We start from the raw sequence: 15,045 nt of genomic DNA, 5'->3' as shown, positions 1-15,045 counted from the left end.
ACAGTTCCATAACACTCATGAATCAAATTAGTCAACATGTCCATCCCAGTCAGATTTGTTACTGTTAGTCATGTCATGTGTTGTCAAATATAGACAGATTTTCATGTTTGCCCCAGACGATTGAGCCACTGATGTCCCATATAGTGGCCTTCCTTGTCTGATGCATAATCAATCCCCTGTTATCCTCTCCCCTCATCAGTAATATTCTGCAAGGTCCAAACCAATGGCTCTCTCTGAGTCAGAGCCTACGTCAGAGCAAGAGTGGCCTGGGGTGAGTCATAGCAACATGGGCACCAGGGTTGTGTGTGTGTGTGTGTGGGGGGGGGGGGGGGGTTGTTCCTGGAAGTGCCCACGTTGCTATGACTCACCCCATGCCACTCTTGCTCTACTAACGTATGCTCTGATATTTATGAAGATTTATGACTGAAGATTTCATATCATATGGCAATTTACGGTGTGGAGTCACCACCCAAAGGCTGGAATTGTTTTAATACTTGTAATTATGATGATTTCAAGTGTTTCATGTCAACTGGTGCTTTAAATGATACAGGAAATATATATTATTGAACGTTTATTCCGAATTATGTTTCTTGAAAGGTGTAGGAAAGCCATTAGATTTCTTGCAAATGTTTACTATTGAAGAATGTCTGCAATGTAGTGATGTAAGTTGTAATGATACTTAAATACAGTTCCTTTAAATTATTCAACTTGCCGTGATATTGTATTTGTCATCATGGCTAATCGAATACTTGTCATCAGTAATAATTCATTCAACTCCATCTTTCAGTATACAGTGTTTGAGTAAGTGATCCTCTAGATGGAGACATAAGACAGGACATAGAGAAAAGAGTGGGTACGGCCCCTGAAACCATTTTCTGTTTTCCCTCCCTCTTATTACAACATTTATCCAATGTCATGGATGTGGATAGGATGTGGTATGTGAACCAGTTTCTTAGAACATGACTTAAACTGACTGATTACTGTCAGACAGATTAGGACCTTATGTCCTCTATATAATTGTGTATCAAAGAACTTCTTGTCCACATCCACTCAGACAACTTGTGTATACCACACACAACACAACGGAAATTACTATATGCAAATGTATCCCAGAAGGGTCACCTTTACTGAGGGACATTATCGATATGTCCCAAATGGCACCTAAATCCTCATGGGACCTGATCAAAAGTAGTGCACTACATAGGGAATAGAGTGTCATTTGGGACGCACTTTATGGGATATGCTGGTATTATAACAGCTGAGGAGAAAGATGCTTAGCCGTGGTCTCTGAGCACACATTCATTCTCCAAGTCCTACTGACCTTAGACATGGAATATTTACCACCTTAATACTCTACAATGCTATCGCTGCAGCTGAAAATCATACATTTTAATTGCAGGTGTCATCTATTTTCATATTTACCCTGATTTATGCCCCATACAAACAATGTGTAACCCTGGCTAATAATACCGGGTGTCACATTTGAAATGAAAAATAACAATTTATACTGCCTCTTATTAACCTCTCCTGCTTTAAGAGATAATTCAGACTGACATAGTCGCCGTAGGGCAGCAGACAGGACGTGGTGAAAGTGGATCATCATTGAGAGCGAACAAGGAAAAGAGAGGGAGAAAAAAGTGAAAACGGAATTTGCATTTATACACTTCGCATGGTCTTGTTCATTACACTCAAATGGAAGCAAACCTTTTAACAGAAAACATACTGTATTTGAACTCATAAAACAAGTTCAGGTTGTACCAAAAGAGGTCAGTGGGTAGTGTTTTAAAATGATGGCACCAATTTGGAGGTTACTGAATATAACTCAGTGTGACAACGTATGAGGGAGAAGTCACTGACATTGAAACCAACTGTAGAAAATAAAAGTGAACTTTTGGGACTGCAATATGTCCCCAAACATATCCTTATAGTCAACTGGTTCTGAAATTGTACATGACTCGGAACTAGACCAAATCTTATAAAAATACCCTTTGGAGAACCCAAATTCATTAACATGTACATATCATTTTGTTATTGCCATGATTACAGCAGTCTTGTTAATCTGGATCTCTTCCCACCTCTGGTCAGACTATAGAAGCGTCTGAAATGGCCCCAATTAACTAGGGCTCTGGTCAGACTATAGAAGCATCTGAAATGGCACCCTATTCACTAGGGCTCTGGTCAGACTATAGAAGCATCTGAAATGGCACCCTATTCACTAGGGCTCTGGTCAGACTATAGAAGCATCTGAAATGGCACCCTATTCACTAGGGCTCTGGTCAGACTATAGAAGCATCTGAAATGGCACCCTATTCACTAGAGCTCTGGTCAGACTATAGAAGCATCTGAAATGGCACCCTATTCACTAGGGCTCTGGTCAGACTATAGAAGCATCTGAAATGGCACCCTATTCACTAGGGCTCTGGTCAGACTATAGAAGCATCTGAAATGGCACCCTATTCACTAGGGCTCTGGTCAGACTATAGAAGCATCTGAAATGGCACCCTATTCACTAGGGCTCTGGTCAGACTATAGAAGCATCTGAAATGGCACCCTATTCACTAGGGCTCTGGTCAGACTATAGAAGCATCTGAAATGGCACCCTATTCACTAGGGCTCTGGTCAGACTATAGAAGCATCTGAAATGGCACCCTATTCACTAGAGCTCTGGTCAGACTATAGAAGCATCTGAAATGGCACCCTATTCACTAGAGCTCTGGTCAGACTATAGAAGCATCTGAAATGGCACCCTATTCACTAGAGCTCTGGTCAGACTATAGAAGCATCTGAAATGGCACCCTATTCACTAGGGCTCTGGTCAGACTATAGAAGCATCTGAAATGGCACCCTATTCACTAGGGCTCTGGTCAAAAGTAGTTCTCTATAGGCAATAGGGTGCTGGTTCAGATGCTGCCAAAAGTTTGTTGGTTGGCAGTGAGCTGGAAACCTTGAAGCATAAAGTCATGACTTTGTTAGCTGTGCTGCTCATTCCCCATTAAAAAGCACTCTGAGCATGTTTCAAGGGCTCCAGCAGGCTTTAAACTCCCAGCAAGGCCTTTAAAATAAGCTTACAGTACAGTATTTGGGGTAGGCCTATATGCTCAGCAAGGCCGCATAGTGATTTTTACCCTGAATTAACATGTGCGCACTAATCTAAAACCACGGCAGGTGTAAGGCAGGTGAAAAGCTGACCAAATTAGTTTCTGAGAATATTGAATGCAACTCCACTTCAGTTCTCAATACAAGCCAAGTTGGTAGCTACATTTGAAAGATCAATATCAGATCTATACCCATGACAAATCAGACATGACAGTGTGTGTTAGACCTATACACACAGGTAATAAAGTTCTTGCAAATCCAAACAAAGAAATCATATTTTGCTTTTCCAGTCAGGCAGAAATGACCTGGTATTTGATTTCAGCACTTCAAAGACTAATAGAGTAATCTTATCAGCCAATAAAACAAAACCTGTAAAAAACACTTGCTTAAGGGGACAAAAGTGATGCTGCCATCAAGACACTGAGATGATGTTATCCACAATGACACTGGCTGTAGAGCAAATAAGTTTATGGCTCATTACTGTTTATAAAAGTGTACCCTCAATGATACCTTTCATACACAAAACCATGAATAATCAATACAATTGTTTTATTAGGATGTTTTGAGGGGGTTATTTTGACACCTATTGGCTTCAATACACAGGCAATTCCCAACACACAGCAAAACATCTGTTTAACACGTATTCAACATTGCATCATAATATCCAAATATTATTGTTATCCTAATAGTATTTAAATATTGCACAGATAAAATGATGCGTTGCCTCTTTCAAGGTAATCTTATCCCCAGGCTAAATGCCTTTGGGGAGGAATTGTGCAAGACTACTTTCAAGGCAAGCTCGTCTCCTAAACTCAGTAATACCATTCAGCTGAAAGAAAATCCTGATTCAAGTTCTCCCTATGGTGATATAAGAATGTTCTGCATTTTAGACCATGAAATCAAGGTCAATCATCACCCTTTAACGGGGCAACAGGGTTGAAGAGTGGTCTTTCCCGTCGCAGCTGCAGTTTACCAGAACTCATCTCAAAGTCCTTCTTAGTGCCGTTGAGGGCCTGTAGGCTGCCTGTCCGTACATCATAGCCATATGACCGCAGTGTTTGGATCCGGTAACTTACAATCTGTGTGGTCAGCTCCAGAACGGTCGGAGTCTGTGTAATCTGAGCCATAGTGACTCCAGCTCTGAGCAGGCCCTCGAAGCGTTCAGCCAGGATGACCTCAGGGTAGTAAAGCAAGGCTGGGCAGTTGAGGACCATGTCCCGGAGCTCAGCCTCTGAGCAGCCCAGGGTCTCCTGCGAGTAGGCCAGGGTGTGGCGCATGCTGTCCGGGTTGAGCTCGACAACAAACCCCCTGAGTTTGGAGAGGAGGCGGAGGAGCTCTGAGGTGGTGAAACCCCGGTCTCTGAGGAACAGCAGGTTGTCCCTCAGCACCTCCGGGGGCTTGAGGAGGACAAAGGGGTTCTGACTGAGCAGCTTCTGCAGCCAGATCTTCATGTTAGCTGCGTCGCCCCCCAGCTCCAGATAGGCCTGCTGCAGGGTGCAGACCATCTCCTTGTTCTGCCCCACGGGGCAGCTGAAACTCTGGGGGGCGCTGGCCATCAGCTTGGTGACAATGCGCTTGTTTAGGTGTAAACTCTGGAAAAAGTCGATGTTGGCCCTCTGGTTGGCGTGGTGACTGGAGGTAAAGAAGGAGGCGGGAAACTTCTCAATGATGCCCACTAGGTCTCTCTCTCTGGGGCAGATGGACCTCCATAGCTCCCTCTGGGCCTGCTGCTGCTCCGGGCTGCAGAGGACCGCCTCGGGGTAGAGCTCCAGGACCCGGGCAATCATGGGCCCCTCTGCTCCCATGTCCCGCAGCAGGCTGGCCGTCTCACTCACATAGGCAGGGCTCTGATGCAGAACCCAGGCCTTGAGCTGGCGGATCTTCTGGATGTCCACAGAAAGGTCATAGAGGGCTTCCACGGTCACCTGGTTCTCTGCTGTGCCTCCCGGGTTTGAGAAGGCCCTGAGAGGGGGGAGACGTCGAATCCGCTGACAGTGGCGGCATAGCAACGTTGTGACTAATCGCAACATGGGTGCACAGTCACAGACCATGCAGGTCTGACCTAGGGATGATATAACAAAATTAGTAATATGACCTTTCCTTTTCAAGATAGCTTGCTACAGACTCTTGACTATAAAGAATACAAAACATATATTTTTTGTGAATCAAAACAAAGGGAACAAACTCAGCACTTAACAACTTAGCAATAATGAAGAATTGCACAAATATCACATCAGTCATATGGTCATAACATTGGTCTGTCAATGTCTGAGTTAGTCATCTAGCTAAGGTTAGCTAAATTAGCTAGCTGCCTTGACAGCTATGATAGGTTGCTAAAGGTAAGCAGAATCAATTGTAATGACATCCGACGATGCTGGGAAGACAAAACTATTGCAAACTGACAATTGATTCAATTAAAATGCATGTTCATTCAATTCCCTTGTACTTTCCAAACATAAACATTTCAAGTACATCACAGTACCTGAGTTTGTTAGCCGCGTTCAGCGGATGTGACGTTTCGTTATGAAACTGAACTTTGCTTCTTTGGTGTATGGCTGTGTGGTACTAGCTGCAGATGCACCACAGCGCAACTAAGTGTACAAGAACGGTAATGCACAGCTGACACTATACAAAAATCTAAACTAATCCCTCAAGCCACTGAAAGGCAGACTAAAATTATTCCAGCTTAAAATGGATACTAAACTAAGTTTACATAGATCATATAGATCACAGAAGATGTAATGTAATGTAATGTAATGTAATGTAGCAATGCTTTTCTTCTGCTTCTGACTAAACTTGCTTGTAGGAAGCAGAGCAGGAACAACCCCAGTATCCTTCTCTTATCTTCTTATCTTTACATTCCTCCGTCAGAGCTCTGGTCTTGCACCATACACTTCCAATAATTAGGGTATTTTGGCAAATGTATATTTCAAATCAAATAGCAGTCGATGCATCTCAGAAGCAGCAACATATGATCACTGTAATCAGCACAGAGCTAAACTGGAGTGAACAGAGAGGGAAAGTTTCTCACAGTTGGGGCTTAATCACACTGCTTGATCACCAGCTCCACAGGCTGTTCTTCCAGCCCAGTTCAGGAAAATATATGTAGCTTCCCAATCTGGTGACTGAGAGGAAATTGGAGCTCTGCATAATATTTAAAGGCACCTGGGGATAATGGCTTGAATGCAGGCAGCCAGGCAGGTACTATGGCAAAATTAGATCTGATCTACCTAATCAGCAATACTATTGTATGTAGCTCATGTAATCAGCACCCCTTACTTTTTGTAGAGGCCAGGGAGTAAGACTGAGGTTGGACAATTTTTGGGGACACAGCAACTGACATCATTCTAAAAAATCCCTTCAATTAGCTGCATAACTTGTAGTACAGTCCAAACGCTTAAAGAGAATAGAATAATTAATGTAAGAAACTAGTTATTAAGTTTTTTAAATGTCTTTATTTCACCTTTATTTTACCAGGTAGGCTAGTTGAGAACAAGTTCTCATCTACAACTGCAACCTGGCCAAGATAAAGCAAAGCACTTCGACACATACAACAACACAGTTACACGTGGAATTAACAAACATACAGTCAAAAATACAGTAGAAAAAGTCTATATACAGTGTGTGCAAATGAGGTAGGATAAGGGAGGTAAGGCAATAAATAGGCCATGGTGGCGAAGTAATTACAACATTGTAAGGTCCTGGGTGTCGTGAGGGTGAAATCAGGCGCAGGAAAGCAGAGTTCAATAAAGTACTTTTTTTTTTGCTCAAACCAAATGCCCCAGACACAGGGAAACGAAAACAGTCCAGCACTAAATACACGAACATGGACATCTAATGCAAACACCAGGGTTACAACAATCAATCCCGCACAAAGAACCAGGCGGGCCGGCTGACTAATAAAGCCTCACTAATTATAACCAACTCAAAACAGGTGTACTCAATAAACACATAAGGAGGGGGAGAAAAGAATCAGTGGCAGCTAGTAGGCCGGCGACGACGACCGCCGAGCACCACCCGAACGGGAAGGGGAGCCACCTTCGGTCGGAGTCATGACAAACATAGCAATTAAACACTGGAATGGTAGATGTGCAGAAGATGAATGTGCAAGTAGAGATACTGGGGTGCAAAGGAGCAAGATAAATAAATACACAGAGTATGGGGATGAGGTAGTTGGATGGTCTATTTACAGATGGACTATGTACAGGTGCAGTGATCTGTGAGCTGCTCTGACAGCAGGTGCTTAAAGCAAAATAACTCCAGTTATTGACAACCTCCTTATCTCCTTTTCTGTCTGCTCATGGCTGTTCGAGTGAAGAGTCCTTAGCGATATGTAGTTTGTACATGATGTGTGATTCACAGATTGAAAGTTGTGTGAACTTCTTCTCATCTTTATGCTGTAGAGAATACGATTTTCTTCCGGCATTACACATTTGTCTGAACTTTAAAACCTAACCAATACTTATACAATATCACTATGTAGCCCACTGATAAAGGACATGGGTTATAATGTATCTAACAGAGGTAGGACCAAGTCACTATTATTCGAGCACAAGCAAGTCTCACGTCACAAGGTCCATGTCTCAAGTTGAGTCCCAAGTAGATCGGGTGAAAAGTCGTACATTCTAAGAGCAAGTCGTACATTCTAAGAGCAAGTCAAATCGAGTAGAGTCACAAGTTTTCAAGTCAAGTAAAAAAATGTTTTGTCTACAACACATTTTGACTAGTCTATGTAATTGTAAAATAGGGCATTTGTAGCAGTCGTAAGGGCGTGAAATCAGCAGGAAGCAAGGCAGGTTGAACGAAGGATGCCATACTTTAAATTAAATAAACAGATCTTCTACCTCATGATGAACATTCATATGCACTATAAACATCACGCCCACTCAGAGCAGGGAAAAGAATGGTAGGCTGAGTGAAAATGTATCGTAAGCCTATCAAACGTGAATCAAAAATGTCTACGTGTTGCAAGAAACAATACGGTGATGGAATGAAGACACGCTAGCAAATTATTGTAATATTATATGGAATATAGATTTACTACATAGGGCCTTGTAAAACATTAAAAAGTTATCATTTTTAGAAAAAACTATAGTAACGTCACCAAATAATTGATTAAAATACACTGTTTTGCAATGAAGGTCTACAGTAGCCTCAACAGTGCTCTGTAGGGTAGCATCATGGTGTAGCCGGAGTACAGCTAGCTTCCGTCCTCCTCTGGGTACATTGACGTCAATACAAAACCTAGGAGGCTCATAGTTCTCAACCCCTTCCATAGACTTACACAGTAATTATGACAACTTCCGGAGGAAGTCCTCCAACCTATCAGAGCTCTTGCAGCATGAACTGACATGTCCACCCAATCAAATGATTTAAAAAATATATATTATTTCACCTTTATTTAACCAGGTAGGTCAGTTGAGAACAAGTTTACAACTGCGACCTGGCCAAGATAAAGCAAAGCAGTGTGACAAAAACAACAACACAGAGTTACATTGGATAAAGAAAGTCAATAACTGTAACGCTTGTCATCCTCCTCTTCTGAGGAGGAGTAGCAAGGATCGGAGGACCAATGCGCAGCGTGGTACGTGTTCATGATGAATTTATTAAACACAGAACACTAAAACAAAAATAACAAATAGAATGACATGAAATTAAACAGTCCTGTCTGGTGACAAACACAAAGACAGAAAACAATCACCCACACCACACAGGTGGGAAAAGGCTACCTAAGAATGATTCTCAAACAGAGACAACTAACGACACCTGCCTCTGATTGAGAATCATACTTAGGTAGCCTTTTCCCACCTGTGTTTCGTGAGTCATTGTTTTCTGTCTTTGTGTATGTCACCAGACAGGACTGTTTCGTTTCGTGTCATTCTCTTTGTTATTTTTTTTTTAGTGTTCTGTGTTTAATAAATTCATCATGAACACGTACCACGCTGTGCATTGGTCCTCCAATCCTTGCTACTCCTCTTCAGAAGAGGAGGAAGACGAGCATTACAGAATCACCCACCATCAAAGGACCAAGCAGCGTGGTAAGGAGCAGCGCTATCTGGAGGAGGTGACAACATGGGACGAGATAGAAAGGTGGTCGGTCGACCCAGGGAGAGTGCCGGAGCCCGCCTGGGATTCTCTGGAACAGTGCGAGGAGGGATACCGGCGAATGGAGTTGGCACGGCGATCAAGGAAGCCCGAGAGGCAGCCCCAAAAATGTATTGGGGTGGGGGGCACACGTGGAGTGTGGCTAAGTCAGGTAGGAGACCTGCACCAACTCCCCGTGCTTACCGTGGAGAGAGGTGGACCGGGCAGGTAAAGTGTTATGCAGTGAGGTGCACGGTGTCCCTGGTGCGCAGGCATAGCCCGGTGCGTTACATCGCAGCGCCTCGTATCAGCCGGGCTAGAGTGGGCATCGAGCCAGGTGCCATGAAGCCGGCTCAGCGCATCTGGTCTCCAGTGCGTCTCCTCAGGCCGGTGTACATGGCACCAGCCCTACGCATGGTGTCCCCAGTTCGCCAGCACAGCCCAGTGCGGACTATTCCACCTCGCTGCACTGGCCTGGCTACGGGGAGTATCCAGCTAGGTAGGGTTGTGCAGGCTCGGTGCTCGAGACCTCCAGTGCGCCTACACGGTCCGGTCTATCCGGTGCCTCTTCCACGCACCAGCCCTCCGGTGGCAGCCCCCCCCACCAGGCTGTCTCACCGTCTCCTCCCTACAGGTGCTCCCGCCTGTCCAGGGCTGCCAGAGTCTCCCGTCTGTCCTGAGCTGCCAGAGTCGCCCGTCTGTCCTGAGCTGCCAGAGTCGCCCGTCTGTCAAGAGCTGCCAGAGTCGCCCATCTGTCCTGAGCTGCCAGAGTCGCCCGTCTGTCCTGAGCTGCCAGAGTCGTCCGTCTGTCCTGAGCTGCCAGAGTCGCCCGTCTGTCCTGAGCTGCCAGAGCCGCCGGTCAGTCAGGAGCTACCAGAGCCGTCCGTTACTCCGGTGCTGCCGGAATCGCCCTTCACTCCGGAGCTGCCGGAATTGCCTTTCACTCCGGAGCTGCGGGAGTCTCCCGCCTGTCCGGTGCTGCCGGAATCTCCCGTCTATTTGGGACCTGCGGCAAGGGTCCCCAGTCCGAGGTCGGCGGTGAGGGTCGCCGCTCTCAAGGCGCCACTTAAGTGGGCCGAGACTATGATGGAGTGGGGTCCATGTCCCGCGCCAGAGCCGCCACCGCGGACAGACACCCACCCAGACCCTCCCCCATAGGTTCAGGTTTTGTGGCCGGAGTCCGCACCTTTGGGGGTGGGGGTACTGTCACGTTCTGACCTTAGTCCCTTTGTGATATCTTTGTTTTAGTGTGGTCAGGGCGTGAGTTGGGTGGGCAGTCTATGTTCTTTTTTCTATGATTTGGTATTTCTGTGTTTGGCCTGGTATGGTTCTCAATCAGAGGCAGCTGTCAATCGTGGTCCCTGATTGAGTGAGAACCATACTTAGGCAGCCTGTTTTTCACCCTTGAGTTGTGGGTGATTATTTTCTGTTTAGTATCTGTACCAGACAGTTTCGGTTTCATTTCGTTCTCTTGTTGGTTTTGTATTTTAGTGTTCTGAGTTCTATTAAAGAATATGAACACTTACCATGCTGTGCATTGGTCCTCACCTTCTTCCACTGACGACCGTTACAGTAACACAATATAACAATCTGTGTAGAGTGTGTGCAAATGAAGTAAGGAGGTAAGGCAAAAAATAGGCCAATAGTGGGGAAGGAATTACAATTTAGCAATTTACACTGGAATGATATACTTGCAGATATGGATGTACAAGTACAAATACTGGTATGCAAAAGAGCAGAAAAACAAAAACAAATATGGGGATGAGGTAGGTAGTTGGTTGGATGGGCTATTTACAGATGGGCTGTGTACAGCTGCAGCCAATAAGGTTTTGGCTTTGGGGATGACCAGTGAAATATACCTGCTGGAGCGAATGCTACGGGTGGGTGTTGCTATGGTGACCAGTGAGCTAAGATAAGGCAGAGCTTTACCTAGCAAAGACTTATAGATGACCTGGAGCCAGTGGGTTTGGTGACGAATATGTAGCGAGGACCAGCCAACTAGAGCATACAGGTCGCAGTGGTGGGTAGTATTTGGGCCTTTGGTGACAAAACGGTTGGCACTGTTATAGACTGCATCCAATTTGCTGAGTGGAGTGTTGGAGGCTATTTTGTAAATTACATCCCCGAAGTCAAGGATCGGTCGGATAATCAGTATGTTTGAGGGTATGAGGGTATGTTTGGAAGCATGAGTGAAGGAGGCTTTGTTGCGAAATAGGAAGCCGATTCTTGATTTCATTTTGGATTGGAGATGCTTAATGTGAGTCTGGAAGGAGAGTTTACAGTCTAGCCAGACACCTAGGTGTTTATAGTTGTCCACATATTCTAAGTCAGAACCGTTCAGAGTAGTGATGCTAGTCAGGCGGGCAGGTGCGGGCAGCGATCGGTTGAAGAGCGTGCATTAAGTTTTACTAGCATTTAAGAGCAGTTGGAGGCTACGGAAGGAGTGTTGTATGGCGTTGAAACTCGTTTGGAGATTTGTTAGCACAGTGTCCAAAGAAGGGCCAGATGTATACAGAATGGTGTCATCTGCGTAGAGGTGGATCAAAGAATCACACGCAGTAAGAGCCACATCATTGATATATACAGAGAAAAGCGTCGGCCCGAGAATTGAACCCTGTTGCACCCCCATAGAGACTGCCAGAGGCCCTCCGATTTGACACACTGAACTCTATCTAATAAGTAGTTAGTGAAACAGACGAGGCAGTCATTAGAGAAACCAAGGCTGTTGAGTCTGCCGATAAGTATACGGTGATTGACAGAGTTGAAAGCCTTGGCCAGGTCGATGAAGACAGCTGCACAGTCCTGTTTTTTATTGATGGCGGTTATGATATCATTTAGGACCTTGAGAGTGGCTGAGGTGCACCCGTGACCAGCTCGGAAACCAGATTGCATAGCGGAGAATGGGATTCGAAATGGTCGGTGATCTGTTTGTTCACTTGGCTTTCGAAAACTTTAGAGAGGCAGGGCAGGATGGATATAGGTCTGTAACAGTTTTGTTCGAGAGTGTCTCCCCCTTAGAAGAGGGGGATGACCACGGCCGCTGTCCAATCTTTAGGAATCTCAGATGATACGAAAGAGAGGTTGAACAGACTAGTAATAGGGGTTGAAACAATGGCAGCGGATTTTAGGAATTTTAGGAAGAGAGGGTCCAGATTGTCTAGCCCAGCTGATAAGAGAATGAATGTGGTACTGAAAGCATAAGCTACAGCTAGCTAGCACTGCAGTGCATAAAATGTTGTGAGTAGGAAATTAATTTCTTCCAAAATGAAGGAGAAGCAAGAGAGAGAGATATCTTCATTCATTCACTTTCAGTTTGACTTACTTAGCTAGCAAATGCAGCTAGCTAATTTAGCCTACTCAAACACCCTGCTCAAAAAGAGGGATGCTATGTTAGCTAGCTGGCTATGACTATCCAACACAACACTGGAACTCTTCCAAGTCAAGGTAAACTTTTGGTTTTACTCATCTATTGCCACCTGGGCCTGCCGGTATAAGTGCTAAACTGCTTACTGAAGGTACACTTTAACGTTACTGCAGGATTGTAGCGGGTTTACTAATGCATGAGTTCTAGTAGCTATGTTTACTATTACGTTACTTTAGATAATATCATGACCGAAAAAAGCTTCTGGATATCAAGACTGTGATTACTCACCTTGTACTGGACAAAGATTTTCCCTTTAAAAAGTCAGACGCAAAGGATTTACTTCAGACACTCGACTAGGCCAACTTATTTTTATTGGTGACATACACATGGCTAGCAGATTGCGAGTGTTTCCAGTTGTGTTTCCAGTTCCAACAATTCAGCAATATCTAACAAGTAATATCTAACAAATCCAAAATACATACCTAATGGAATAAGGAACGGAATGGAATAAGAATATATAAATATATATATATATATATGATGAGCAATGACAGAGCGGCATAGGCAAGATGCAGTAGATAGTATAGAATACAGTATATATGAGATGAGTAATGCAAGATATGTAAACATTATTAAAGTGACATAATTAGTGACTAGTGTTCCATTTATTAACGTGGCCAATGATTTCAAGTCTGTGAGTAGGCAGCAGCCTCTCTGAGTTTGTGATTGCTGTTTAATAGTCTGATGGCCTTGAGATAGAAGCTGTTTTTCAGTCTCTAGGTCCAAGATTTTGATGTACTGACCTCGCCTACTGATCTCGCCTTCTGGATGGTAATAGGTAGTTGCTCGGGTGGTTGTTGTCCTTGATGATCTTTTTGGCCTTCCTGTGACATCGGGTGCTGTAGGTGTCTCCTGGAGGGCAGGTAGTTTGCCCGCGGTGATGCGTTGTGCAGACCGCACCACCCTCTGGAGAGCCCTGCGGTTGTGGGAGTGGTGCAGTTGTCATACCAGGCGGTGATACAGCCCAACAAGATGCCAAACTGAATGGTCATTGACTACTAAGGACCCTGGGACTAAACACCTCCCACTGCAACTGGATCCTGGACTTCCTGGCGGGCTGCCCCCGGGTGGTAAGGGTGGGTAACAACACATCTGCCACACTGATCCTAAACATGGTGTACCCTTAGGGGTGCGTGCTCAGTCCCCTACTGTACTCCCTATTCACCCATGACTGCATGGCCAGGCAAGACTCCAACACCATCATTAAGTTTGCCGACAACACAACAGTGATCACCAACAACATTGAGACAGCCTATAGGGAGGAGGTCAGAGACCTGGCCGTGTGGTGCCAGGATAACAACCTCTCCCTCAACGTGATCAAGACAAAGGAGATGATTGTGGACTACAGGAAATGGAGGACCGAGCATGCCCACATTCTCATCGATGGGGCTGTAGTGGAGCAGGATGAGAGCTTCAAGTTCCTTGGTGTCCACATCACCAACAAATGATCATGGTCCAAACACACCAAGACAGTCGTGAAGAGGGCACGACAAAGCCTATTCCCACCCAGGAGACTGAAAAGATTTGGCATGGGTCCTCAGATCCTGAAAAAGTCCTACAGTTTCACCATCAAGAACATCCTGACTGGTTGCATCACTTTCTGGTATAGCAACTGCTCGGCCTACGACCGCAAGGCACTACAGAGGGTAGTGCGTACGGCACAGTACATCACTGGGGCCAAGCTTCCTGCCATCCTGTCACGACTAAAATGATGAAAATTAGATATGAAATGACAAAATAGCAACTTGCAATGTGCCCGGTGTGAAATGAAACTGTTACCTAAAATCAAAGCCACACTGTACAATGTAGCCACATGTAGAATGTGGTGCAGCAGAATGATGTTTCTGCATGCTATTCTGCCCATCCATAACCTACCAAAGCATTTTGGCTTTGGATTTGGCGTTGGTTGTATTACACCATGCACACTAAATGACTATCATCAAACAACAAACTGATCAAATCGTACCAACTACAGAGCAAGTTGCAACTTCCAGCTCGTTGCACAATGGCGAGGAACATAACAATGCACATATGCACTTGCATACATGCACTCATGCCTGCACGCATGCAAGGAGACACACACACACACTTGCATCCACCCTCAGAGGCCCTTGGCATGGTGATAAACTGCACTCATGACTGAGTCAAACCAGTCCAACCATGCATAGACACTACAAAGTGACACCAGGGAACATTACTTAATTAATACTTAATTCATATTTCTTACCACAAAATCATTGCTGTCTCCTTAGCGCTCTTTACAGAGTGAGAATGAAAGAAGAATGACTCTGATGACTTTCCACCTAGACCTGACACTTTTTCCATACTCAGGTCCACCGTAGCTAAAATAATGAAAGAGAAAGTGTAAGTGTTTGTATGTGTATACATATGTATGTATGTATGTATGTATGTATGTATGTATGTATGTATGTATGCTCCCT

General features: G+C 44.8%; 1 protein-coding gene across 1 annotated transcript; it reads right to left on the bottom strand.

Moving 5' to 3' along the window:
• Positions 1-3,626: 3,626 nt before the first annotated feature.
• LOC139382538 (transcription termination factor 2, mitochondrial-like) lies at positions 3,627-5,621 on the bottom strand. Its single transcript, XM_071126642.1, has 2 exons — positions 5,579-5,621; positions 3,627-5,158 (listed from the first exon to the last, which is right to left on the bottom strand). The coding sequence occupies exon 2, from the start codon at positions 5,145-5,147 to the stop codon at positions 4,002-4,004; it is 1,146 nt and encodes a 381-aa protein (XP_070982743.1). The 5' UTR covers positions 5,148-5,158; positions 5,579-5,621; the 3' UTR covers positions 3,627-4,001.
• Between the last annotated feature and the right edge of the window lie 9,424 nt (positions 5,622-15,045).

This window comes from Oncorhynchus clarkii, chromosome 2 (genome assembly GCF_045791955.1).
Source record: "Oncorhynchus clarkii lewisi isolate Uvic-CL-2024 chromosome 2, UVic_Ocla_1.0, whole genome shotgun sequence".
Taxonomy (NCBI): Eukaryota; Metazoa; Chordata; class Actinopteri; order Salmoniformes; family Salmonidae; genus Oncorhynchus; species Oncorhynchus clarkii.
Note: the sequence above shows the minus strand (reverse complement) of the source record. Positions and strands in the feature narration are given on the sequence as shown.

Coding starts and splice junctions, on each gene's coding strand:
- LOC139382538 (XM_071126642.1), bottom strand. CDS start 5,147: ATGGTCTGTGACTGTGCACCCATGTTGCGATTAGTCACAACGTTGCTA.